Source organism: Physeter macrocephalus, chromosome 8, assembly GCF_002837175.3.
Source record: "Physeter macrocephalus isolate SW-GA chromosome 8, ASM283717v5, whole genome shotgun sequence".
NCBI classification, from domain to species: Eukaryota; Metazoa; Chordata; class Mammalia; order Artiodactyla; family Physeteridae; genus Physeter; species Physeter macrocephalus.
Genome location: NC_041221.1, coordinates 16086720 through 16113296, shown reverse-complemented (window position 1 = coordinate 16113296; position 26577 = coordinate 16086720). Strand labels below are relative to the sequence as shown.

Here is a 26577-nt window from a genome sequence, read left to right as displayed (position 1 = left end):
GGCGGGCTGCTGTGCAGCGGATGGAGGCTGACTCTGCCCTTTGCCCCCTTCCTCCTTTCTAGGGTCCAGGAAGTTGAGCACACTTGACTACATAAGGCAAAACTACCAACAGGAGAGCTCGACGCCCCTGGCAGTGAAGAGCGATGTGACCTCACAAAGCAAAGAGTTGTCACAGGTACTGGACGTCTCTCTGCTTCACCAACCAGGTTCCTGCAGCACTGGGGCAAGACCCGAGGTCACCTTGCAGCTAGGACCACTTAGCCACAATTCTTCGCTTCTGCGTTGGCATGTGTGTGCGGTTGTGTGTGTGGGGGGGTGTGTTTGGCGTGTAGCGTGCGTGTGTGTGTTGTATCATTTCCGAACTCACTCTCCGCAAGATCAAGCCAGCAGGGCTGACTCCTTGCAGGCCCACCCATTTCTGCAGCTCCTCCTCACCAAAGTTGACGTTTACTCTTCGAAGGTCACCATTAAGAAAATGAAAATATAAGCCACAGACACAAATAATTATTTGCAAATCATACACTTATACCCAGAAACTGCATAGGACTTTCAAAACTCAGTTTTAAGAAAATCGACCCAGCTTTTTAAATGGGCAAAAGATTTGAACACGCTGCACCAGAGGGGATCTCAGATGGTCAACATAGGTCATCGTTAAGGAAACACAAATTAAAACCACAGTGAGACATCACACATGCCCATTAGCGTGGCCATAATCAAAGAGACCGACCCCACGTGTCGGCGAGGCTGTAGATGGCGGGCTCACACGTTGCTGGTGGGGATGTGAAGCTACAATCACTTTGCAAAGAGGTTTGGCATTTTCTTAAAAAGTGAAACATATACGTCTCAGTGACCCAGTCACCCCACTCCCTGTCTCTTGCCAAAGGGAAGTGGAAATGCGCACACATGGGTAAGGGTGCGGGGAAGGGTGCCCCCCTCCCCTTCTGTGAGGTCCCTTCCCAGGACCCAGGAGACCCTGAGGTACCACTGCTCCAAATCAACTGAAAGTGTCAACAACTTGCTTTCCTTTTATGACTTTCCTTTCTCTCCCACAGCAGCCGGATAACCACCTGAGATCAGCTGTGCAGGGGTAAGTCGTCATCTGCCTAGAGCAGCTATAGTCTCCTCTTAACTGGCTTGCTTTAAAAAGTCTTTCTTAGCCCAAGGATCATCCTCCATATTCTTTCCTAATATTTTCGTAATTTTTACTTGCTTTCTTTACATTTGGTTTTTAAACCATCTTCTGTTTATTTTTGTATTTACTGAAATAGGAGCCAAGGTTATTTTATTACAGCATAACTGTCGGTTGCCACCTCATTAATTAAATGGTCCACTTTTCCTCATCAAATCGAAAGGCCGTTTTCCTGATACCCCGAGCTTCCGTAGACGCTGGGCCTGTTCTGCTTCTGGACAGCAGTCTGTCCCTCTGCTGAGTCTACTAAGGACACTGTGCTGTTTTAACGATGGGACTTCATTTAGCTACCTTTTAATATCTAGTAGGTGAATGCCCCTCTTAAGATTTTTCTTTTTCATTACTTTTGACAATTCTTTCCTGTATTTATTTTTCCACATAAACTTGAAGATCATTTTGTGCAGTTCCAAGAAACCTGGAGTTTGACCTGGAGATACGTTCGGTGTGCACTTTACGTGGGAGGGACAAAGGCTGCCTCCCCACCTTCACAGCTCAGCGTCTGTGTGGGGAACAAACCGGGAAGCCAGTCTCCGGGTGGGGAGGTGGGGAATCGAGGGGCTGGAAGTGCCGGGCACACCCTAGTAGACTCCTTCTTCCCGGAAGCCTGCAGGGGAAGCTCCGGTGTTCCTGGCAGGGAAGACTGGCCCAGGGGTCCTGGAGGGCTTCTCGTCTCCCTTGCCGCAGCTCAACTGGCAGAGAGACTCAGAAAAGGAGAAGTGCACCATTAGTCAATTCCCCAAAAGCTGAGAATTGCTACAGATTTTTGCTTAGTTTAATAATCAGGGCATATAGTTTAGTGTGAAAGAGCATTCCTTTTCAAATTGCCCACTATTTTTTTTCTTCTAAATGTATTAGAAACCTGATTGGCACTAGTATTGTGAAAATCTAAGTCATTTTGAATTTCACTTTCAAGTGTCTATGGCCCTTTAAATAAAATCTAAGAAGATTTTTTCTTTTATCGCTTTCTGGCAAGAATGGTAGAAACCTAACTGGAATCAGCATGGTAAGCTTAACTCTAAAACCAAACCTAAACAAGACAAAAACCTAGTTTTCTTCAGATTGCCTAATCAATGCATATTCATTATAGAAAATGTGGAAACTGCAAAACTTCCCAGTGTAAATACGAACATCCCTTCTTGCCCCCCTCCACCAAGTGCCACTGCTGGCATTTTGATTAGTATCTTTTAGGTCTTCCTTTTAAATATCTTTTGAGTGCATTATATACATGATGGGCATTTTCTAAAATTATAATCATATTGTAGACCTCTTTAGAAGTCTTTTTAAAAATCTCCATATATTGTGAACGTTGTCTGTTAACAGAAAAAATAATGATTTTTATGAATATAAATCATGCCATCCTTGGAATGTACCATATTCCTCATTTTTGGAATACTATTCTTTATTTTCAATCTAGTCTTTACTTTTGCATCCCTTTATTGAAAGGGTTGATTGTGTGAGAAGTGTGATACAACAAAATATAAGTTTACAAGCCCTCCAGACCCAACGGGCAATAAAACACCAATGGCCTTTGTTCGCTGCAGAAATGTTCCCGGGGTGACCTGGGGGTCAACCTAACAGTCGACGAGTAGGCACAGCCCGATTTGGGGGAAAGCTTGCTGGAGTAGGTCCTAGAAACCTGGGAATATGTTTAAATCACAGGACACTGAAGTGTCTCACTGGCGTGTTTTGGTGGAAAACACTGTGGGACTTTGTAAAGTGTGTCTCTAGTAGCAGTTATCAGACCAGTTTACTGGGAGTGTTTGCTCTGGACTGTTTGCCCGCCATGGCACAATAAATAGAATGGATTATAGCGATAGAAATTGACCAGCTAGGATGAAACTACAAGTGGGGGGAGGGCCACACACAGGCAGACACTTCCTGTCTGATTCTAGAGGCGTGGCCTGTGCCAGTTCCCATTGCTACACAGCAAATCCCCGCTGACGTAGCGGCGGAGACGACGCGAGAGCTCTCGGGTCCCGCAGGCGCACGCCTGCCTGCGGGCGCACCGGGCTCTGCCTGGCACTTCACACAGAGCCGCCAGGGCTCCTGGGGCAGCGTCGTCCTCTGCAGACGCTGGGTCTGGAATGTTGACAGAGCCCGTCCCGTCCTCGCGCTCCATCTCTAAGTCGGTAGCGGAGGGCCGAGTCCTCCTCATGCTTCAAACCTCCCCGACCTCCCTCTTCCTCGGTTTGTGGAGGTCCGTGTGGTGACACTGACTCACCCGGGCATCAAAGACAAGCCTCCCGCATTCGTCTCCTGGAGCCTCTGCGGGGAAGCGCCACAAAGTGGCAATGTTGTGGCCCCGAGGCACGTCACTGTGCCCTTGTAAGGAGCCCCTGCACCGCTGCCGCGCACAAACTGGCAAGTGCAGTTGTCCGGGGGGGGGGCGGGCTCAGTGGGGCGAAGCCCGTCTTCGTGGCGTCCCACTGGCACGCAGTCATGGTCCTTTACGTGCACAGCCCCTGCAGGCTGTTTCACGTCGAGCGTTCAAACGGGCTCCCAGGGCTGCTGCTCTAAGGAGGAGACGGCAGCCCTGGCGCTGGTGTGAGGCTTTGCAGCCTTCCCAGCCCCGCAAGCGCCGCTGCCCCCAGCCAGCTCCTTCCCCGCTGACCTCAGTCTTCCCTGCCCCCCGCCCCATCCTAGCAGAAAGAAGCTCAAGGAGTTCCTGCCAACTTCCATGCACCTGCGTCTATGCTCCACTGCCGTAAAGCCAGAGGACACCTCGTCGTCAGAGGTAAGACCACGGCCACCAGCGTGAGACTCACCACGGGGGTCAGAGCCGAAGGTGGGTCTAAGGCCCTCCAATAATGAGGGCAGAGCAGGATTGGGAATTGTTTGTTTGATGAATTGAAGCATGTATGGGGTTCCCAGGGATGCCCCTCCCATGGGAACAGAGGTAGGTGGGGAATAGAAGAGAAAGTGAGGGACAGAACTCTTCTTAACTGCGGGGCTTGTATTGTGTATGTGTGTGAGTTTGTGTGTGTGATGCTTGTGTGTTCTGTGTGTTTGTGATGTGAGTGTGATGTGTGTGATGTGTGTGTGATGTGTGTGTGTGATGTGTGAGTGTGATGCGTGTGTGATGCGTGTGTGATGTGTGTGTGTGATGTGTGAGTGTGATGCGTGTGTGATGTGTGTGTGTGATGTGTGTGTGTGATGTGTGAGTGTGATGCGTGTGTGATGTGTGAGTGTGATGTGTGTGTGTGATGTGTGAGTGTGATGCGTGTGTGATGCGTGTGTGATGTGTGTGTGTGATGTGTGAGTGTGCTATATCATTTCCATAACTTCGCAGGATCAAGCCTGCAGGGCTGACTCATTGTAGGCCCTCCCAGAGGTCAGATGCTCCGGGGGTTTCTGGGGGGCTACTTGTGAGCAGGCATTGCTACCATGCCAATTTCTGAAGGTTGCTGGTGACTTTATTTTCTCTGTGGAGGAGCTTCGTCTCACCACAAACCCTGAAGGGCATCAGCGAAGGGGGATCCTTGTAATAATTTAGAAACAGCACGAGGGTCAGCACCTGCCTTTAGCAGCAGTGAAGTTGTCAGCAGTCTTTTTCCTTGCTTGCACTTGAGCTAGCAACTTCTACTAGAAGTTCGGAAGCACATTTCGTGGAAACTATCATCCTGCCCACCCCCCCAGACTCAACCACCAAGGGTGACCTTCACTGCAAGCCAGGAGCAGGCGTCCATGGGTTTTTCTTTGCTGTCATTAAAGCCAGGGTGACCCTATGTTCCAGTTTGCCTGAGACAGTCCCATTTGACACCTGCTGCCAGTCCTGACCATGTGGTCACCACTCTGACGGACACTTGTCATTGATGATTGTGTTAAATCTCACTACAAGTCTCCTGGACACATTATTATATCCATTTGGTGGCCAACAGGAGAGAACGAGGCCAAGCTCAACTCCTAAGAGCAGGCAGATCTTCTAAGACTCTGAGATTTGAAACCCTTCTCTCTCCTGCACTGGAGGACACATTATCTTTGGCATTTAAGAACCTGAAATACCAAATTACCAATGCACAGGTGACTTTCTAATGCAAAAATATAACATTATGGGTTTGGGTTTCTTAAACTTTTCTATACTTAATTGTAAGTGTTCTAAGGTTGAAATATGCTTTATTACTTAAGAAAGGGATTTACCATTCTACTTAGTTGGTACAAATTACCAAAACCGATTCAAGAAGAAATGGAACGTTCAAATGGTCATATAACAAGTAAAGACACTGAACTAGTAATTTTAAATTCTCCACAAAGAAAATCCTAGGCCCTAATGGCCTCACTGGTGAATTCTGTTATTTTAAGGGGAAAAAAAACCAAATCAGTTATGCACAAACTTTCAGAAAATAGAGGAGGAAGAAATACTTCCCAACTCATTTCTGTGAGGCTAGTACATAATACTAAAGCCAGATACTGTCAGCAAAAAAGAGTATCATAAGCCAATATCACTCATGAATACAGAGGCAAATATCATTAACAAAATATTAGCAAAGCAAATGCAGTCACATATATACAGAACTATACACTGTGACTAAGTGAGGTTTATTCCAGGAATGCAAGGTTGGTTTAACATCTGAAAACGTATTAATGTAGTAAACATATTAATAAAATAAAATACAGTAAACATACAAGCACATCAATCAGAAAAAGCATTTGCTAGTAACACATCTAGTTATGATCAAACAATTGCACAACCTAGGGGGGAAAACACCCTAAATCTGATAAAGAGCACTGGTGAAACTTACAACTAATTCATACTTAATTCATACTGAAGGCTTTCCCCTTAAGATTGGGACCAAGACAAGAATGTCCATTCCAAACTTCTATTTGACATTTTACTAAAGTTCCAGAAACGGTGTTTATTTGCAGGAAACATGATCCTAACAAATCTGCAGAAAAGCTAGTAGAAATAATAAGATAGCTTAGCAAAGTGGTAGGATATAAAATCAATGTTAAAAAACTAATTACATTTCCGTATACTAGCAGTGAAAATTCTGAAAATGGTATTAAGAAAACTATTCCATTCACAGTAGAATCAAAAAATGATAAAATAATGAAACGGGCACAAAAATCTGTATATGTGAAGCTACAAACTATTGCTGAGAGAAATTAATCCAAATAAATGGAAAGATTTATCAATCAATCCAAATAACTGGAAAGATTTACAATATTTATGGATTGGAACACTCAATATTGTCGTGATAGAAAATTTCCCCCCAATTGATCTACAAACTTACATGATCCCCATTGAATTCCCAGCAAGATTTTTTTCTTTAAGGAAATAGCAAGCTGGATGTGGAAATTCGGAGGACTTAGAGTGGCCAAAATCATTTAGAAAAAGAAGAACCAAATTGGAGGATTTAGACAATCTGACTTCAAATTTCACTACAAAGCTACTGTGTGGTTGCCAGCATAAGGATAGACATAGAGATCAATGAAACAGAATAGAAACTCCAGAAATAAAACTTTTACATTTATGGCAAATGGATTTTAAACAAATGTGCCAAGGCAATTCAATGGGGAGAAATGTATTTTCAGTAAATGATACTGGAACGATTGGATACCCACAAGGAAAAAAAAAAAAAAAAGAACTTAATGTCCTACTTCACAGCATACAAAAAAATCACTCAAAATCGACCTTGGACCTACATTTCAGGGCTAAACTACAACACTTTAGGGAGAAAACAGAATAAAATCTTTGTGATCTTGAGTTAGGCAAAGTTTTCTTTAATATGACACCAAAGCACTATTAAAGAAAAATATGAAAAATTGGACTTCATCAAAATTTAAAATATTTGCCCTCCAGAAGTCACCACTATGGGGCTTCCCTGGTGGCGCAGTGGTTGCGCGTCCGCCTGCCGATGCAGGGGAACCAGGTTCGCGCCCCGGTCTGGGAGGATCCCACATGCCGCGGAGCGGCTGGGCCCGTGAGCCATGGCCGCTGGGCCTGCGCGTCCGGAGCCTGTGCTCCGCAACGGGAGAGGCCACAACAGAGGGAGGCCCGCATACCACAAAAAAAAAAAAAAAAAAAGAAGTCACCACTACGAAAATAAAGATATAAGCCACAGACTGGAATAAATACTTCCAAACCATATACTTGTATCCAGAATATATAAAGAATTTTCAAAACTCAATTATAAGAAAAATGACCCAGTTTTTAAGATGGGCAAAAGACTTGAACAAAGCGCCCCCAAAAAAGATATATGGGTGGCAAATATGCACATGAAAAGATGGTCAACATCATTAGGCATTAGGCGAATGAAAATTAAAACTAAAATAAGACCCCACTACACATGAATCAGAATGGCTAAAATTAAAAAGGTTAACAATACCAAGTGTTGGTGAACCTGTAGAGGAGTTGGATGTCTTAATACATGGAAAGGAAAATGAGAATTTAAAGTGACACCACTTTGGAAAGTAGTTTGGCAGTTTCTTTAAAACTTAAATATATTCTTATCATTTGACCCAGCAATCCCATTCCTGACTAGGAGAAATGAAGCCACCTCTGTAACATGTAACATGGGTTGGGAGGAAAGATACTATCCCACCAGGGAGATCCTTTTCCAGGCCTCAGAAGCCCCTGAGACACCATTGCTTGAAATCAACTATAACAGACTTGAATTTTCTGAACAAATAACCTCAACATCGACAATTTCTCCCTTTACAATTTTATTGATTTTTATTTTTTCTCACAGCAACCAGTTGCCAGCCTGAGTTCATCTCTACAGAGGTAGGTTAGATGCTTACTAGAGGTGTTGTATCTATCTGAAAAATAGCTGTATTCTCTTCTTAACTCAAATTACTTTAAAAATAATTCATCTGTGATGGAATATTTTTAAATAATGTGTAACACAATGGAAACTAAAATTGTTTCACTTAAGATTACTAACAATTACAGCCATTCATGTATCTCATTTTTACTTATCTTACTTGCAGAAACTACAATAATTCTTCTCGCCCTTCTTTACAACTAACATCTGAACTAATACACAAAAATAAGACAAGTCTCTTTATTTTCCGTGCCAGTTGGAGAACATGGGCTCCGCTGAGTCTGAATGTCCTTTTGACAGCCTCTACTAACATTAGGTTTCAATTAAGCCCCCGAAAGTCAGGCTGACTCATGTTGAGTCGGTGTTGAGTCAGTTAGATGCTAAGGTAAGTGACACTCTGCCCCAGGAGCACTGCACACACGCACATGACCTTGTCACCTTCAAAATCACAAAAGCAGAACATGAACCTATTATAAAGGTCATCATCCAGGGTAAGAACACATTTTAAGAGTACACTGTGTCTCCATGATGAAATTGTATGCAGCCATGAAAAGTCATCTTCTCACAGAAGGTGGAGAAGCAGGGAATTTACTTGCAATGTTACTGTGGGTGTTTTCATTTACTAGGGCTGCCACAGCAAAGTACCACAAAACAAGCGGCTTAAAAATTAGAAACATGTCTCACTGTTCTGGAGGCTGAAGTCTGAAATCCAGTGTTGGCAAGGTGGATTGGGATCTGAGTGTGGTGGGGTCTGTTCCAGGCCTGGCTCCTTGGCTTGTAGATGGTGATCTTCTCCCTGTGTCTCTTCACATCATCTTCCCTCTGTGCCTGTCTCTGTGCACAAATTTCCCCTTTTTACAAGGCCACCACGGGTATTGGATTAGTACCCACCCTGATCCAAAATTTTTTATTTTATTTTATTTATTTATTTTTGGCTGCGTTGGGTCTTCGTTGCTGTTCACTGGCTTTCCCTAGTCGCGGCGAGCGGGGGCTGCCCTTCATTACGGTGCGCGGGCTTCTCACTGCGGTGGCTTCTCTTGTTGTGGAGCACGGGTGTTCTGGAGGCTGGAAGTCTGAAATCCAGTGTTGGCAAGGTGGATTGGGATCTGAGGGTGGTGGGGTCTGTTCCAGGCCTGGCTCCTTGGCTTGTAGATGGTGATCTTCTCCCTGTGTCTCTTCACATCATCTTCCCTCTGTGCCTGTCTCTGTGCACAAATTTCCCCTTTTTACAAGGCCACCACGGGTATTGGATTAGTACCCACCCTGATCCAAAATTTTTTATTTTATTTTATTTATTTATTTTTGGCTGCGTTGGGTCTTCGTTGCTGTTCACTGGCTTTCCCTAGTCGCGGCGAGCGGGGGCTGCCCTTCATTACGGTGCGCGGGCTTCTCACTGCGGTGGCTTCTCTTGTTGTGGAGCACGGGCTCTAGGTGCGCAGGCTTCAGTAGTTGTGGCACTTGGGCTTCAGTAGTTGTGGCTCACAGGATCTAGAGCACAGGCTCAGTAGCTGTGGCGCACGGGCTTAGTTGCTCCGCGGCAGGTGGGATCTTCCCGGACCAGGGCTCAAACCCGTATCCCTTGCATTGGCAGGCGGATTCTTAACCACTGCGCCACCAGGAAGCCCCCATGACCTCACTTTAAGTTGATGGCTTCTGAAACACCCTGTCTCCAAATACGGTCACATTATCCCTTGCATTGGCAGGCGGATTCTTAACCACTGCGCCACCAGGAAGCCCCCATGACCTCACTTTAAGTTGATGGCTTCTGAAACACCCTGTCTCCAAATACGGTCACATTCTGACGTCCTGGGAATTACGGCTCCGATGCAGTCGTCCCTCAGTATCCGTGGGGGATTTGTTCCAGGAGCCCCTGCGTTTACCAAAATCCATGGATGCTCAAGTCCCATAGGTAGCCATCCATATCTGTTTGTGGGTTCTGGATCCGAGGATTCGACAAACCACAGATAGAGATTTCAGTCCAAGTTTGGGTGAATTCTCGGATGTGAGACCCATAAATCCAGAGGGCCAACCGTATATTGGAAAAAACGCACGTATACGTGAACCCGCACTGTTCAAAGCCATGTTGTTCACGGGTCAACTGTTCATCTTTTTTGAAGGGACACAAGTTAACCCACAACAGTCTGCCTTCTGACCCTCCAAAATCCACGCTCTTCTGTCACCACATCACAACTTCCCCCAGTTCAAGCATCAGCTCTAAGTCCCAAATCTCACCACCTAAATCATCCAAATCAGTGATGGCTGAGACTCAGGGTATGATTGATTCATCCTGGACAAAATTCCACTCCACCTGTGAGCCTGTGAAACCAGACAAGTTATTTGCTTCCAAAATACATTGACGGGACAGGCATAGGCTAGACATACCCATTCCAGAAGGAAGAAATCAGAAAGAAAAAGGGGTCACCAGTCCCGAGCAAATCTGAAACCCAGCAGGGCAAATTCCTTAGATTTCAAGTGTTGAGAAAAATCCCCTTTGGCTTGGTCATCTGTGCTATTGCCAGGCCCACCAGGTGACGGCCCACCACGCCCTGCTCCATGCCAGGAAGCTGGGCTTGTTATCCATTTAAAGTTGAGAATCGGTTGAGATTAATACCTCACTGCTTCTTCATTATTATATCTGTAACACATGCTCTTGCATCAACACAGAGACCGTGGAAAACCCCCAACACCGCCTCAAGGCTGATCTCCGAGCAGCCGCCACCTTTGCTTTCTATCCATACACAAAAGCTTACAGGAAAAAGATCAAATCACGCCATACCTGTCAGTCTGCAGCTCCCTGTCTTATACCCCCCGTGGTATATCGTGGATGGCTTTTGTGACACTGCACATAGACGTGATTCCTTCTCGTCAGGAAAGTCATCCTCTTCCATGGATAGACCGTGAATTCGTCAGCTATCCCCCGGCAGACCCTGAGGTTATGTCCAGCTTTGGCTTTTTCGGACAGTTTACTGGAAGCGACTTTGTGCCAATATTGTTAGGTACAGTTGGTTTTATTTCTGTAGGACATCCATAGGGCAAAGGGCTTGGCTGTGCACTTTAAATCTTCCTAGATCTTCATGATTACTTTCCCCAAAGTTAGAGTAATTCACACTTCCATCAATTTCCTCAAAGTTTTCAATAGGATACTAACAGTATATTTATCCAAATAAAACCAAGTAATTGTTTCTATGTGCATCCCTCTTAATACCAGTGGGAAAGTACATCATTTCAGCTGTTTTGACCATTATATAATTTCTCTTGTGTGCATTGCATTAGGTTTTCACATATTTTCCCCATTTTTATACTGGGGTATTTGTATATTTCTTAGCAATTTTAAGAGCTCTTTGCCTACTGAAGATATTGATTAATTCTTTGTTCTGTGTGTTTCAAATATATTTCATCCAGTCTGTCATTTTATAAAATTTCTTTATTGTGTCTTGTGCAATGTAGAGGTCACAAATTTTTCTGAAGCTGAATTTGTCAAAATTTTCTTTTGTCTTGCTTTTAAAAGCCTTCCTTACTCTCAGTTTCTACAAATATCCTCCAATAGTCTTTCTAATATTTTCGTAGTTTTTATTTGCTTTCTTTACATTTTGATTCTCAGGCCATCTTGATTTTTGCCTACAGTGAGACAGGTAACAAAGTCATTTTATCCCAACGATATAACTGTTGGTTGCCACCTCATTTATTAAGTAGCCCACCTTCCCCGTGGAAGTGAGACGCTCTCTCTTTAGTGTCTGGACCCATCTGCACTCACCCTGGACGCCTGCTTCTGCCCCATTTATCTCTTTCTACTGCAGCATCCTATTATTCCCTGTTAGACAAATTCCTATCAAGATGTTTTCATTTTTCAAAATTTTTGACAATTCTTACACATTTATTTTTCCAGATAAACTTTGAAATGATTTTGTCCAGTTCCAAGACACCTGGGTTTGGGGTTGGTGTCGCCTTCACTTGGGAGGGACCAGTGCTTCTTCCCAGCATCACTGCAGCATCACTGCTCCATGTGGAAGCACAGGGAAGCCTAGATTCATCTCTCCTCTGTGGAAAAGGGGCCAGAAGTGCAGCCCCCCCGCTTCTGGAGGGACGTGCTGGGAGCAGGGGACGGGGAGCGCTGGGGCTGTGCCCCTGTGGGTCACTCTTCTCTCCATCCTGCATCCAGCAGGATGGAGATCCAGAGGTTCCCTGGACCGGGAAAGGGGAGCTTAGAAGAAATGCACCACTAGGCAGTTTCTCAGATGCTGAGAGTTACTTCGACTTTTGCTTAGTCTAACAATCAGCCAGTAAATACGATTTAGTGTAAAAGGATCCTTCTCTTTCAAACAACCCAATAAGTTTTCTTCTGAACGGACCTCCTGAGAAATCTGACTGGCAAGACTATCATGTAAATCCAAGTCACTACGAATTTCACTTCACAGCGTCATCTAACCATGACGCTTTAAGGAGACTCTGAGAACGTTTCTCTTTTATCCTTTTCTGGTAAGAATGATAGAAACTTAACTGGAACCAGGATGGTAAACTTTCACCGCAAAAAGTTTTTTTGCAGATTTCCAAATCAATGCACGTTTATTATAGAAAATTTGGAAATACAGAATTCCCGGTATAAAAACAAAAGACACTCAAGAGTCCCCCACCCGCCAATGACTACGGCTGGAATTGTGATTTGTATCTTTTAAGTCTTCCCTTCTAATACTTTTTCTGTGCATTGTATACATAATGTTTTATTTTATAAAATAACGATCGTATACAATTCCTTAGGAGCCTCATGTATTGTGAAGTTCATTCTGTTAAAAGAAAAAGGACTTTTTCTTCTACCTTGGACCTGTATCATATGCGTCTTTACCATCTTTACCGTATTCTTTTTCTTTTCCAATCCAGGCTCTACCCCTCCAACTGGAAAAGGAGCTAGCATTATTTAATGAAAGGGTTAATGATGGGTAAAGTGTGATACAAGTACAATGTAAGTTACAAATCCTCTAGATGAGATGGGAAATACATTACCAGTAGTCTTTTTTGTGGCAGAAGATGTTTCTAGGGTAACATAGTAGTTTGGATCCAGTTGAGGAAATCGGCCCTTTTGAGGGCCATTCCCAGCGTCACTGCTGCGGCTGACCCTGATAGAGCAGGTCGGATCTCGGCCCACAGAGACCAGGGGAAATATCTAAGTCGGGTGACACCTGCCAGAGGAAGAGGTGCGCCCCATCCGTGCCCGTGGATGTGACGGTGTCCTGTGGGCAAGTTGTAACGGAAAACCTCACGGAGGACTTTACGAAGTGTCTCTTGCTCTAGCAGTGGTTATCGTACCAATTTCTAAAGAGTATTTCTTCTGGACTGTTTATCTGTTACGAATGTTAAATGGATGGGATGAGAATATGAACAAGGAATAAGATCTTACACGTGAAGACACACATCAACACTTACTATCTCATAGTTTCCTTGGGGCAGAAACCTGGTCGAATGAAACTGGGTCTCTTCTCTGCACCCCACAGACAGCAACCGTGTGTCCCCAGGTTTCGTTCATCCCTGGGGGTTCTGGGGGAGGATCCACTTCCAAGCCCACTGGGGACAGTGACAGAATTCACTTCTCACCTCCTCTCCTCCCCCTGAATCGCAAGTCAGCGATGGCAGTTGAAGTTCTTCTTACGTTCAAACCTCTCTGAACTCTTCTTCCTGGGTTCTCCGTTTTTGGAGGCTCAGATGATTACCCTGGGCCCACGTGGATGATTCAACACGATGCTTTTGTGTTCGTTTTAGGTCCGGTGCAACAAATCCTCACAAACTAGGGGGCTTAAAAGAGGAGGCATCTGTTCTCTCTCAGCGTCAGAGGCCGGACTCCAGGGCTCAGCAGAGCTGCTCTCTCTCTGAGCCTTGAACGGTCGCGCAGCCTCTCACAGCCCATTCTGAGCCCCCAAAAGTCCACATTTGCTGATACGTGTCCTTTCTTCCTTCTGTATGTCCCACCAGAGTGAAGCTCACAGAACAGGACTCCACCATCAGCACCCTAGGCGAGAGCTCCTCGGGGCTGGTAAGCGCGGCGCGGGGCCAGGGGCCGGACTCAGGGACCCGGGGGAGGACGGCACAGCGCAGGAGTTGCCTGTTTGACTCGCTTGTCGTAAACATTTGTAGTGTTTCCGGGGCTGCTACTCTAACGGAATGTTCCCGCGTCCATTCTTACATCCAGACGGGCATCCAGATCTTGTGTGAGGCAAAGTTTTCTTCCATACGACGCCAAAAGCACTGTCTATGAAAGAGAACAATGGCACGCGTGTACAATCTCATGTCGTCACCTTGTGTGTGAGAGAGAGAACCTTGAGATCTACTCTCTCAGCAAATTCCAAGTACAGTCACCAGGATGCACATTAGATCATAAGGTTTATTTTAGAAGGTCTTCCCTTTGGGTAAACCTATTAATAAACTTTTGGTACCAGGAATTGCACTCCTGAGAATGCAAATAGACTCTAAGGCTTCCTGGGTTCAACCCAGTTCTGCTGGTTACCTGGGCAGGGAGCCCTGTGCATGTCTACTCCTGTGCAAACCTCTGAGTTTGTTGGTGACGATTGCAGAGATGCTCCGCTAGCACAGCACCCAGCACGTGGGAGCACGCCTCTGTTTCTTACCATGAACGGGAAGATCCAACCATAAATGTGGACAGAGCTCTATTGCAAAGATGTTCACCGTAACGTTGTTTATGATAATGAAGAATCTGAAATAATCTAAAAATCCTAATTCAGGTGAATGAGTAAGTAAAATGGGCTGAATATCCAGTCCTGACAGATGATGGGCCAATTGAAAATTCTGGCTTTGAAGATGAAATAATAAAGTTAAATGCTTCTGATGTAATAAGTGGGGACAGGCAGTACATAAAATTACATGTATAGCATGTTCGCAACTGTATAAAACAAACACCAAATCCTATAAATAGGGAAAAAAAGATGGACAGAAAATGCATGAGAATGATTGAACTCTGGGTAACTTTTAGTTTTCTATTTCCCAAAGTGTTATCTGTGGTTGCATGATTTTTGAGTAAAAATACATGAAATATTTAATTGTTTTAGGTTAAAAAAGGAAGAAAAAGAAAAAAATGATACATTGGACGTCATCAAAGTTTAGGGTTAGGGTTAGATTTGAACAAACTCTTTACCACAAGGGATCTCTGGACAGCAGATAAGCACATGCAGAGAGGCTCAGTATCACCAGGCACTGAGGCAGTACAAATTAGAACTGCAATAAGGTATCGCCACACACCCGCCAGCGTGGCTGTAATCAGAATGTTTACTGATACCCAGCATCGTGAAGAGGCAGAGGACGGGGAGGCCTGTGCCCTGCGGGTGAGGACGTGGAAGACAGCCCAGGCCAGCAGCACCTGGAGTCAAGCACATGCTTTCCCGTGACCCAGCCGCCCCACTCCCGTCCTCACCAAACAGGAGTGAAAACACGTGCACGTGTGACCGCGTATTTCTCTGCTGCGGCTGCAGAGGCCAGGCATCCCCAATTACACGCTTTATTTTCTGACAGTTCTGGAGGCTACGAGTCTGCAGTCAGGGTGTAGTCAAGGTTGGTTCTCCTGAGCATCTCTCCTTGGCCATCCCACGGCCTTCATCCTAATCTCCTCCTCATGTGAGGAAACCAGGCACCGGGGACTAGGACACACCCTAATGACCTCATTCCCCATTAACTGCCGCTCTAAAGGCCCTATTTCCAAATACAGTCACAAAGGCACGAGGGGCTAGGACTTCAACCTGGAAATGGAGGGGATGCAATTCAGGCCAGAACCCGAGGACTGGGGGTAGGGTACCACCCACCAGAGAGCCTTCCCTGGACCGGGAGCCCCTGAGGTACCCTTACTCGAAGTCCACTGACGATGGGCTGGATTTTGTGTAAGATAAGCTCCGTGTCGAGGGCTTCTTTTTTATCTTGATGAATCATCATTTACTCCTTTCCCCCCACAGGAACTGGATGCCAACCTGAGTTCAGCCACAGTGGGGTGAGTCTGTGAGCTTTCCTACCTGACAAAGGGCTGTATACTCCTCTTAACGCAGATTCCTGAGTAGAGTGGTTCACCTGTGACGGGGTATTTGGGGGAGGACATAATAGAAAATACAGTGATCCAGGTCACTGTCTGACACTGTCACTCACGCGGTCCCCCAGCCTGGAAGGTCCTGAGCTCTCCCTGTCGCCTTCTTTACAACTGACACCTGAGCTAATGGACACATATGAGTCATGCTCGTTTGATTTCTCTCTCTGTGGACACGTAGGACGCCCTTCCGACGGTCTCCAATGGTGTCCTCCTGGCGCAGGCCTGAGTCCGGTGGGCGCTGAGTCTGTGCGCCTTCCAGGAACACGGGCCAGCCCGCTGGCCACCTTCCCGCCTCAAAGGAGGAAGTGGCCCTTTAGAAAGGCCCTGGCCCAGTTTCAAGCACACGCGTTAAAGTGTATGCTCTGTCCCCTGGCAAAACTGTGTGTGGCCCCGAGAGTCTTACATCTTAGAATAGCGTGTAACAACGAACACACTCACAACTTGACAGAAAGTAAATTACTCACTCTCAGCAACTTACTCAGCAACAGGGAGAGCTTTAAATAAAAAGCCACTTTTATAAAACGTTTCCTATGTTGTAAGCATTTGGAGATTGCACCCTTACCCTCCAAGCTCAATCACTTTCATCCGGTGTCACTGAATACAATTTAAAATAAAAATTAAAAGGAACAAGTAATTTATTTGAATCTCACCCACCGAACACGCACACGCACACACACGCGCACGCTCACGCACCTCTCCAGCCCTCAGACACCGCACGTGGCCTCCTGCCGTGTCCCCCACATGCCACCCCCCGCCTCCCTGCTGACTCTGTTTCCCACGGCCCCAGCAGAGTGAAGTGGGAGGTGTTCCTGCTGCCACCGTCCAGGTGGTCAGGTGTGACCGACCTCAGGACCATCGGCCCAGAGAGCTCCCTGCAACCCCAGGTGAGCCCGGGGGACTGACCTCTGAGCCCCAAGTGCCGAGGAAGGCTCTGTGTAGAAGCCAGGCTGCCCAGACTGAGGTTAGGACGGCTGGTTGGCCTGCGACCCGCGAGCGCTGCTCAGGGCAGCCCAGCCGAGTGCAGAGCAGCAGAGAAAGGGGCCCAAGGCTGTTCTTGGCTGCGGGACGGTGTGTGTGTGTGATAGAAGCAGACGGACCCCAAAACCGAGGCACCACCAGCAGCCCTTGTGGGAGTCCTGATGTCCTCAAGCAGCTTTGAAAGACTGTCCAGTATGTCTTCATTTTAGCCTGAAGGATTTGGAGGGGCTGTGTAAACTGTGTTAAGTCTACTGGTGATCGATTCCCTCAGCCTTTGTGTACCTGAAAATGTCTTAATTTCTCCATCATTCTTAAAAGATACTTTTGTTGTGTATAGAATTCTTGGTTGGCAGGGATTTTTTTTTTTCCTTCATGACATTATGTCACCCCAGTGACCCCTGGCCCCCATGGAATCTGTTGAGAAATCACTGTTTATCACACTGAGGATCCCTTGTTTGTGATCAGTTGCTTCTCTCTTGCCGCCTTCAAAATTCCCTCTTTAGGTTCTGAGAATTTGGCTGTAATGTCTCAGTGTGGATCGTTTCGTTTATCTTGCTTGAAGTTTGTTAAGCTTCTTGGATTTGTAGATGCTTTTCATCTTTGGGAAGCTTTCAGTCATTATTTCTTCAGGTATTTTTCCGTTCTCTTCCCCTCTCCCCTCCTCCTGGGACTCCCACAACGCCTAGGTTGATACCTTCGACGGTGTCCCACAGGTCCACCAGCCTCTGTCCACTTTCCTTCATTCTTTTTTCTTTACGGTCCTCAGACTGGGTAATTTCAGTTTTGTCAAGTTTTCTGATCCTTTTTCCTGCCTGCTCAAATATGCTGATCTCCTCCAGTGAATTTTTTATTTTGGTTTTCGTATTTTTCAGCTCCAGAATTCGTTTAGTTTCTTTTTCTAATTTCTGCCTCTTTATTGATATTCTTATCTGTTCATACACCATTTTCCTGATCTCCCTTCATTCTTTGTCCATGATGTCCTCTGCCTCACTGAGCATTTTTGAGACAGCCGATTTACTATCCTTGACTATTAATTTGAAAATCTGGGCTTCCTGTTTCTTTGTATGTTTCATAATTTTTTGCTGAGAACTGGATATTCTGAGTATTATAATGTGGTAACTCTGGAAGTCATATTCGCTCCTCGGGGATTATAGATTTTTGCCAAGCGTGTATTTCTTGTCACTGAAATTTCTCTTCCGTTATCTCTGTGGTCAGCTAGTGACGTGACAAAGACTTCCTTAAATGTCTGGCTGCAAATAGAGGGGAAAGGTTCTGTCTCTTTAAATCTTCCAGAAGGTGGCACTGACGTAAGCTCTTGCTGCCAAGGGGGCCAAAACCAAGGCAGGCACCTGCGCCTGCTCCTCAGGGCAGGGCCAGACCAAGCGAAACACACAGCCCCGAACCCGAGGAGTGCCTCAGCCAGCTGCTCTGGGACGAAGGTTGTTCTGCCCGAAGCGAAGCCGCGGCAGGACTAAAGAACAGAGGGTGGCAGCCGCTCCCTCCCCCCGAGATGTTACAGCATCGGCTCAGTCTCCAAGCGTGAGATGGGTGACTGACAGCTCCGTTCAGCATGAGGGTTACCTCGGTGGAGGACGAACCTCTAGAGCTTGCAGACTGGCACCCCTGTTCCCAGCAACCCGTTGCTGCACTTCCGATACACAGCCTTCTTCAGCATAGGCGTCAGCCGCGTCCTTCCCCGCAAAGCTCCACTCCACAGTCCTCCACTGCTTCACATACCTGCTTTGTTCGGTTTTTATTTTCATTCCAAAGTAATATTTTGTTTCCGCCCAGGTCCAGGAAGTTTTAGATGGTTTGGCAACACCTCAGCTCGCCTTTGCTTCCTGGGCATCATTTCTCTGTGTATTTTTTCTCACGCTGCCCTGTCTCTCCCAAGATTACTGCTCCAGTGCTTTCGTCTGGGGGAGACACCCCGTTGTTGCCCGCGGACTCAGGAAGGTCTGTAGCAGCGGTCGTTTGCCTGGCTGCTCGGCCTGCAGTGGTCCCAGCAAGTTATCCACGGGGGTCCCCCCAACCATGGCAGCACCCTGCCCCCCTCACGGTGGATTCCATGAGGGTCTCTCCCACCTTCCGCAGCACACTCCTCTGGCCATGTCCTTCTGTGCCCATTTGCTTCCTCCTCTTTGGGAGTTGTCTCTTCTGGCCCAGCGAGGGTTTCCCTTCTTGTTTTCCCCTGAAGTTATATCGTTCCCCCTTTATGTATCTATTCATATATTGACTATAATTTTTAAGTATTGGATCAGGGAAGGGAGACTATAGCGTATTTGAGACGTGCTGTTTTGCTTTAGAAGTCTCCTAGTGACACGTTTACTTGTAAGTCTTTCCAAGTTTTCAAAGAACAGCTTTGCGTAGTCCCAGTCTCTGGTTCACGCCACATTGGGCACTGAAAGTTGAAATTACCACCATCCCTGAGCCTTTGGCAAGTCTGGCGAGAACTGTGGTCACCCTTCCTGTTGGCCGGCTGGCAGACATGGGACAATAAAGTCATCAGTCTGCGGGGCCGGGTTAGCACCAGGGCAAGGAACAGAGTGCCTGTATTCAGATGTGGGTGGAAAACACTAGGGGCTCCCTGGTAGCCAGACCCCAGCACCACAGAGCAGCGAGTTACATGGAGAAGTTGCCAGGTTTGTGATGACCTGTGTGTGCCCCAGGCTCCCCCCATTTCTCGTGCTGGGAACCCACACAGGTCTCCTTGGCTTCCATGAGACCCTCACACGCATTAGGCAAAGCACGCTTGTCTTTATCCCGATGCACAGGTGGGAGGAAAAGCCACCGTTCTCCACCAGAAGCAGTGGTGGGTCTAGCCACACACAGAGAGGAATGCTCTGAGGCTCTAGAGGTGACCGACTGCCCACATCTCAGAGCTCATCCGGGGCGGAGAGGCAGGCTTGCCTGTCTCTAAAACATCCTCTTGTCACTCTGTTTTGTCCCCTTTGGCAGTTTAACAAATACTGCATCATGTGTCCCATATTACTTCTCCTTCTGTAGGATGCAAAGGATCAGCAAGAAATAAGGCAGCATATGGAAGGAGACGTGGCGGAAAACCAAGGCTCAGCTTCAGGTAAGCTCCTTGGCCATTTGGGTCATGTTGAGATCTACCCAAGTGTGATTTTCGACGGAGTTAAATATTTTCTAAAGGAAAAAAAAAAGGAGAGAGAAATCAGCGTGGAAACCCAGGGCCGGGACGCTTGTCTCTGTGATGCGTCCGCAGACAGCCCCCGATGTCCCACGTGTTTGCCCTGCTCCCCTGACCGCGGGCTGGCTCTGGGCATCCTTCTGTGGCCGCCGATCCGAGCTGTGGACCCCGAGCAGCGACGGTGGCCGACCTCATGGTGGCCCCACAGGGCAGGTCCCCCCAGAGAGTCCGGATGGCGACTGGAACAGAAGGTCCAGCGTGCTCCACAGACGCTCCGCCTTGGCTCCTCCACCTCCCGCTGCCGGGGTCGCGAGTGATTTCACGCAGCGTCTCCACTGCTCGTGAGTCGCATCCTTCCAGGGTTTACGAAAATATTCACCACTCAGCCTCTCGCCGACTAGCGTTCATGACGGTGTCGTCTCATGAGTGTGCATCCCGGTAGGGCACACGGGACACCCTCCTGAGCTGTTCACTCTTCAGCACGCTCGGTGCAGGACTCGGAGGCTGCGACTCCCGGAAGGGAGGTGGAGGCCGCAAGGGTTAACTGATGTTACGTCATGCCAGTAAGCTGGGTTTGAAGGCTCACAAACGCAAACACGGCATCAATGGAGCAGGGCGGGGAGGAGAGGGAGGCTGTTCCACGAGCCCGAGCCCGCGGGCTGGCTCTGCGGACGGGGGAGCGCCCGACGGGCGAGCCCCGTGGGTGGGTGAGGTGCGCCCGCGTGTGGGGTCCTCCTCAAGGTGAGGGGGAGCCAGCCTGGCGGTGAGGGGTTCTCGGGCTGGGACAGAGGCAGGAGAACCCCAGAGAGGAGCCCGGCACCTGCCAACCCTGGTGACCTTGACCTTCACAGACGTCCAGGAGGTGGAAACAGAAGGCCAGGTTCAGAGCCAACTTAACTTTATGGGTTAAGTTGTCCCATAAAACTGGGACCCCCAAAATGTGGAGGGGAGCCAGAGGACCCCAGTTCTCTAGCCCCAAAGGACACAGGAAAAATCAGCCTCAAACCTTGGGGGGTGAGGAAAAGAGAAAAATCATTGCTGACCGTTCGGCACGCCAGGCCGTCCCCGACTTTGTGAACCGGGCCTGATGCCCTGAGCCCCCACGCTGAGAAGTGACATAGAGGGTGGGGTCCTCCTGGGTGGCGGGCGGAGACCCCCTGAGACTCGCCCTTCATTGCTGGCTGCTCCCTCATCAAAGGCATCACGAAGAGAGCCGCAAAGAAAGCGAGCGGCTCTCGGTAGAAGTGACCGACTTCACGTGGGGACGCAGCACTGGAGTGAGAAGCCACAGAAAGCGTAGCAGAAGCAGACACAGAGGCCTCGGGACTCATCAGACGAAAACACCAGTAACCATGGGGATTTATTTTGTTTAGAGAAATAAAAGGCAAAGTTCGGAAGGACAGAAAACTATTCTTTAATTACCAAACACATCTGAGGAAGAACGAAATAAAACTTTCAGAAATGCAAAAGGGCAGGACAAGAGGTGCACAGAGCCGAGGCTGGTCTTTGCTGCGACGGCCGGCTCTGCGCCGTGTGGGGCGCCGTGTGCCGTGTGCGGGGCCGCGTGCCTGGGCTCGGCGCCCCCCACCCCTGCACACACCCCTCCGAGGGGCTCACAGGAACGTCTCCTTTTTCTGCAGGAGCCCAGGGACCTGCGCCGACTGAGAGCCCCTTCCAGGGCTCCTTCTCCGCCAGTATGCCGCCTGTGGAGTCGGTCCCGGAAAGCCACTCTCCCCTGTCCTCTCTGCATGGCCACAGAAAGGACACGTGGTCCCAGAGGCGCTGGGACGTCCTCCCCGGCAGCCAGGAGCCCTGGAGCTTGGAGTCCACGGTCCTCAACATCTCCGGGAGGTGCCAGGAGGTGCCCCGTGTGTGGACAAAGGTGCCGTACATGCAGATGCCCCAGGGCCTGCCCGTCATCAAGGAGGAAGAGTATGGGAGGAAGGCGCTCCCTGCCAACAGCGTGGAGGAGGGCTGCAGCACCGAGGAGGCCACTGAGCCCGGCAGCTCCCCCAGGGCCACCGTGATCGTAATGCCTGAGGACCCGGAGCTCGAGGACGGGGCTGCTCCGCCTCTGTAGAGCAAGCGTGTCCCCCAGGACGCCCTCCCTCCAGACCTGCTCACACAGTCTGGCCTCATTTCCAATTCTAGGAGGGGACCTGGGCCCTGCCATCCACCGGCAGACCCCGCCATCCACCGTCAGACCCCGCCGTCCACCGTCAGACCCCGCCGTCCACCGTCAGACCCCGCCGTCCACCGTCAGACCCCGCCGTCCACCTTCAGACCCCGCGGTCACGCCGCCATCCACCGTCAGACCCCGCCGTCCACCGTCAGACCCCGCCGTCCACCGTCAGACCCCGCCGTCCACCGTCAGACCCCGCCGTCCACCGTCAGACCCCGCCGTCCACCGTCAGACCCCGCCGTCCACCGTCAGACCCCGCCGTCCACCGTCAGACCCCGCCGTCCACCGTCAGACCCCGCCGTCCACCGTCAGACCCCGCCGTCCACCGTCAGACCCCGCCGTCCACCGTCAGACCCCGCCGTCCACCGTCAGACCCCGCCGTCCACCGTCAGACCCCGCCGTCCACCGTCAGACCCCGCCGTCCACCGTCAGACCCCGCCGTCCACCGTCAGACCCCGCCGTCCACCGTCAGACCCCGCCGTCCACCTTCAGACCCCGCGGTCACCATCAGACCCCACACCCTCCGTGAGAGGCAGGAGGGAAGAGATGCACGAGGCCCTCTGCTTCTGGCTACGTGGGAAGGGTTTTATGATCTCTGCATTTCACTCACCCGAGAAGCCATATTTTAAAGACTTTCATATTTCTCTAAGCACGTCTAAGTGTTATTCCAGAAAGAAAGAGGATTCAAGATGGAGTGGGTGCCGTGGTTTTACTCTGTTGACTATTAATGTTTTTAACTTATGAATTTAGGTAGCTTTTAAGAAAATTCTTCAGAATTCCTTAGTAAGTTTTATAAGAAAAAATAAAAATTAATTTTAATGGCAATAACCTTGAAATCAGTCTTGGCAAATGTTAAGTCCCTGGGTTTCGAGTGGCTGCTTCTCTGGAGGGCTGGCAACGACCTCTGGCCTGCCCACCACACCAGCGCTGGGCTCTGAAGTCCAGTGAGAAGCAGGCCTGGTCTGGGCCTCCAGAACTGGCTCCCCAAAGCCCCTTCCCGGGGGCAGCCGCCCAGCCTGGTCCCCGTCACCCCCCCGAGTCGGGCCCACTGCAGGCCGTGACCGTCCAGGGCACAGCCCGCCTCCCCCGCACGCCCGCGGGCACACCCGTGCTGGCCGCGCTCGTCCCCGTGGACACGGTCAGAGGCCCCGGGCAGGCCGCTTAACTCCCGTTTCCTCCGCGTGAGCCGCACGGCGGCGAGGCCCCTTCCCAGGGGGTTCGCCTCCGGGCCGCCCGTGCGGCCCCTCGTCAGGAGCGCGCACGCGTGTGTCGTACGTGACGCGGGGAGCCCCTTGGCCTCGCCTGTTCACGCCCATGTTCTTCAGCCGCAGAGTCCGTCTCCAGCCCCTTCCTGCTGACCGAACGTGTTCTCCCTTGGGGGCCGCCCGGAAGACCCCCACGCGCCCTCGCGCCTCCCCGGGTGGGCCGGCCCTCCTACAGCCCCTCCCCCCGCGCGCGCGCCGCATCCGCATCCGCACCGGCGGGGGCCCCGCCTCCACGCTGAAGGCCGCTGCACCCTCTCACCTGCGGGAAACCTGGAGCGGCCCCTCCCTGTCCCCGGCTCCCTGCCACCTCCAGCCCTCTCTGCCCTCCTCCACAGGGTTTGGGTGTCCCTCTGGGCTGCCAGCAGCACTCTGGCTCCTGCCCCCAGCCCCCAAAGTCTGCAGAGACCTGGTCCCCACAGGACCTGCTAGTGGAACTGCTGTCACCCCAATTACTTGAAATTGGATTATGGCACCAGTTGGCAGCTCCCCTGGCCCCAGGGCATGGGGACCTCCAAGTCCACATGGGCTCATGGGACTGAGGGAAGCCAGCCGCTCATCTGACCCCAACCTTAAGAAAAGATGAGCCTCTGGCTTTCAGAGGGGAGGTGGTCTCTGCCTCGCACCCAAGCTCACAAAGAAGATCCAGAAGATCCCCCAAATAGAGAACAGGTTCAGAAGCTGGGTGGCTAGGAAGTACTGACAAAAAGCATGCAGGGGCTACATGATGGGCGTTAGGGCTATGGCCCTCTGCGTCATGAATATGGACTGAGGACCTAGGACACGAGATATGAAGAAAGGGCTCCCAGGCTGTATGGTGACGTTTTTACTACAGAACACGAAGCACTTGCTTAAAAATGCATTCTTATTGCATCCTGCATTGAAGAAAGTGAGAAAACTCTCAAACTAGAGAGAGTGAGCTGGGAGATAAGTAGTGGGCACACAGAAGGGTGGGCTTCTTTGAAACTAGGCCTTGAACCAAGAGCAGGGCTGGGTACAAGATTCCAGGACTAAATCAGGGACTCCAGCAGAAATAAACTGAAATAAGGCGGCCAAGGTTGAGAGCCTAGATTTCTTAGATTTCTAGATTTCAGGGTTTAAGATCAATCAAAATAAGCTCACAATCAAAGATCAGAGAAAACACACCATTGTGAGTGGAAGTCAACAGAAACCGTAAAAGTGGATTTAGGCCCCAGGAACTTGAGATTTGGAATTAGAAAGATGGAATATTCAATAGGGTGCGTGAAATATTTAAATATATGAAAATCACAGAAATAAGCAAAAAGAAGATTTTCTTCATGATCAGGAAGATATGTAAAAGATGCAAATAGACTTTTTAGAAATAAATATACTTGTTAAAAGAAACGTAACAGGTAAACGAAACATCAGATTAAACATAGTTGAAGAAAGAGTTTTTTTTTTTTTTAGATGTTGGGGGTAGGAGTTTATTAATTAATTAATTTATTTTTGCTGTGTTGGGTCTTCGTTTCTGTGCGAGGGCTTTCTCTAGTTGCGGCGAGCGGGGCCCACTCTTCGTCGTGGTGCGCGGGCCTCTCTCCGTCGTGGCCTCTCTTGTTGCGGAGCACGGGCTCCAGATGCGCAGGCTCAGTAGCTGTGGCTCACGGGCCTAGTTGCTCCGCGGCATGTGGGATCCTCCCAGACCAGGGCTCGAACCCGTGTTCCCTGCATCGGCAGGCGGACTCTCAACCACTGCGCCGCCAGGGAAGCCCAAGAAAGAGTTATTAAGCAGGAAAATCATCTGAAGAAATTACTCAGAATGCAGATGCAGCAGAGAGGATGAGAGATGCATAGAAAGAAGGGAAGGTTGGCAGAGACAGAGGAAAGCTGGGGTCTCAGATGCTAGAGGCCAGGAAGGCAGGAAGGCAGGGAGGGAAGTGTCATAAGGAATGATATTAGGGTTCCCCTGAACTAACAAAGGACACGGAAGTACAGGTACAGGAGGCATAATGTATAACAAGCTGCATAAATAAAAAAGGAACCCACACCTAGACATCTTGGAGAGAAAGGCAGAACACCAGACAATCTGACCTTAAAAACAACCAGGAAGAGAAGGGATCACCTACAGAGAACAGCAGACTTCTGGACAGCGACGACAAAAGGAGGGAAGTGACGTCCACAAAGTGTGACAGAAATGGGTGTCAACCCAGAAGCACGTACCCAACGATGCATACTTAGGAAAGAGAGCAGAAACACGCTCTTAGATAAATAAAAGCTGAGTTTACCACCACCAAAGGAAAACGTGTAATGCAAACACCGGCGGAAGCCACGGGAAAAATGGAGAAGTGCTTCCAACACCCCCCTCTCGGCTGTGTCAGGCCTCCGCATCGGAAAGGAAGTAAAACTACGGATTGGACAACACGACGCACAAGCCCGACGTGGGGGCATCTTCGGGACCCCGGACTCGTTCTCTGGAACATGTGGGTTCTGCTCAGGCACTCAGGGATTATTTCCCAAAACGAAGCCCGAGCCGCCCTCTGGTCACGGGCGTGGGTGGGTGAGCGACCTCACCTGTGTCCCCACCCCCGCCCCGTGTGGTGCCGTCTCCGGCTGCCTTAGGGGCTCCCCGTGACCACGGAGTTCAGCGGTGGGACCGCTCTACACGCTGAGCCTCCGTCTTGGTCTTCAGGTCTGGGCTTCATCGAGCTTCTTGCACCTTTGGGTTTAGTTTCCATCAAATTTGGAAACATTTTGGCATTCATTTTTTTTCCTAACATCTTTTCTGCCCTCCAACCCCAATATTTTCTCCCCTTCTTCAAGAGCTTCAACTAAACATACATTAGGCCGCTCCAAGCTGTCCCACAGGTCACTGATGATATTTTTTTGGTGGTGGTGCCACACAGCATGTGGGATCTTAACTCCCCAACCAGGGATCAAACCCGTGCCCCCTGCAATGGAAGCACAGAGTCCTAACTAGTAGACCACCAGGGGAGTCCCTGTGATTTTTTTTAAATTC

At 49.1% G+C, this 26577-nt stretch overlaps 1 protein-coding gene across 1 annotated transcript in view; it reads left to right on the top strand.

Moving 5' to 3' along the window:
* The window catches only part of LOC114486774 (uncharacterized), a 37977-nt gene extending 15528 nt beyond the window's left edge, over positions 1-22449 (top strand). Inside the window, exons 12-20 of the mRNA XM_028493318.2 lie at positions 63-175; positions 1053-1087; positions 3833-3923; positions 7879-7913; positions 13915-13975; positions 15900-15934; positions 16818-16911; positions 20012-20084; positions 21800-22449. Coding sequence (XP_028349119.1) covers positions 63-175; positions 1053-1087; positions 3833-3923; positions 7879-7913; positions 13915-13975; positions 15900-15934; positions 16818-16911; positions 20012-20084; positions 21800-22239 — 977 coding nt within the window. The 3' untranslated portion in view covers positions 22240-22449. The remainder of the gene's footprint in view (positions 1-62; positions 176-1052; positions 1088-3832; positions 3924-7878; positions 7914-13914; positions 13976-15899; positions 15935-16817; positions 16912-20011; positions 20085-21799) is intronic.
* The last annotated feature ends 4128 nt before the right edge of the window (positions 22450-26577 follow it).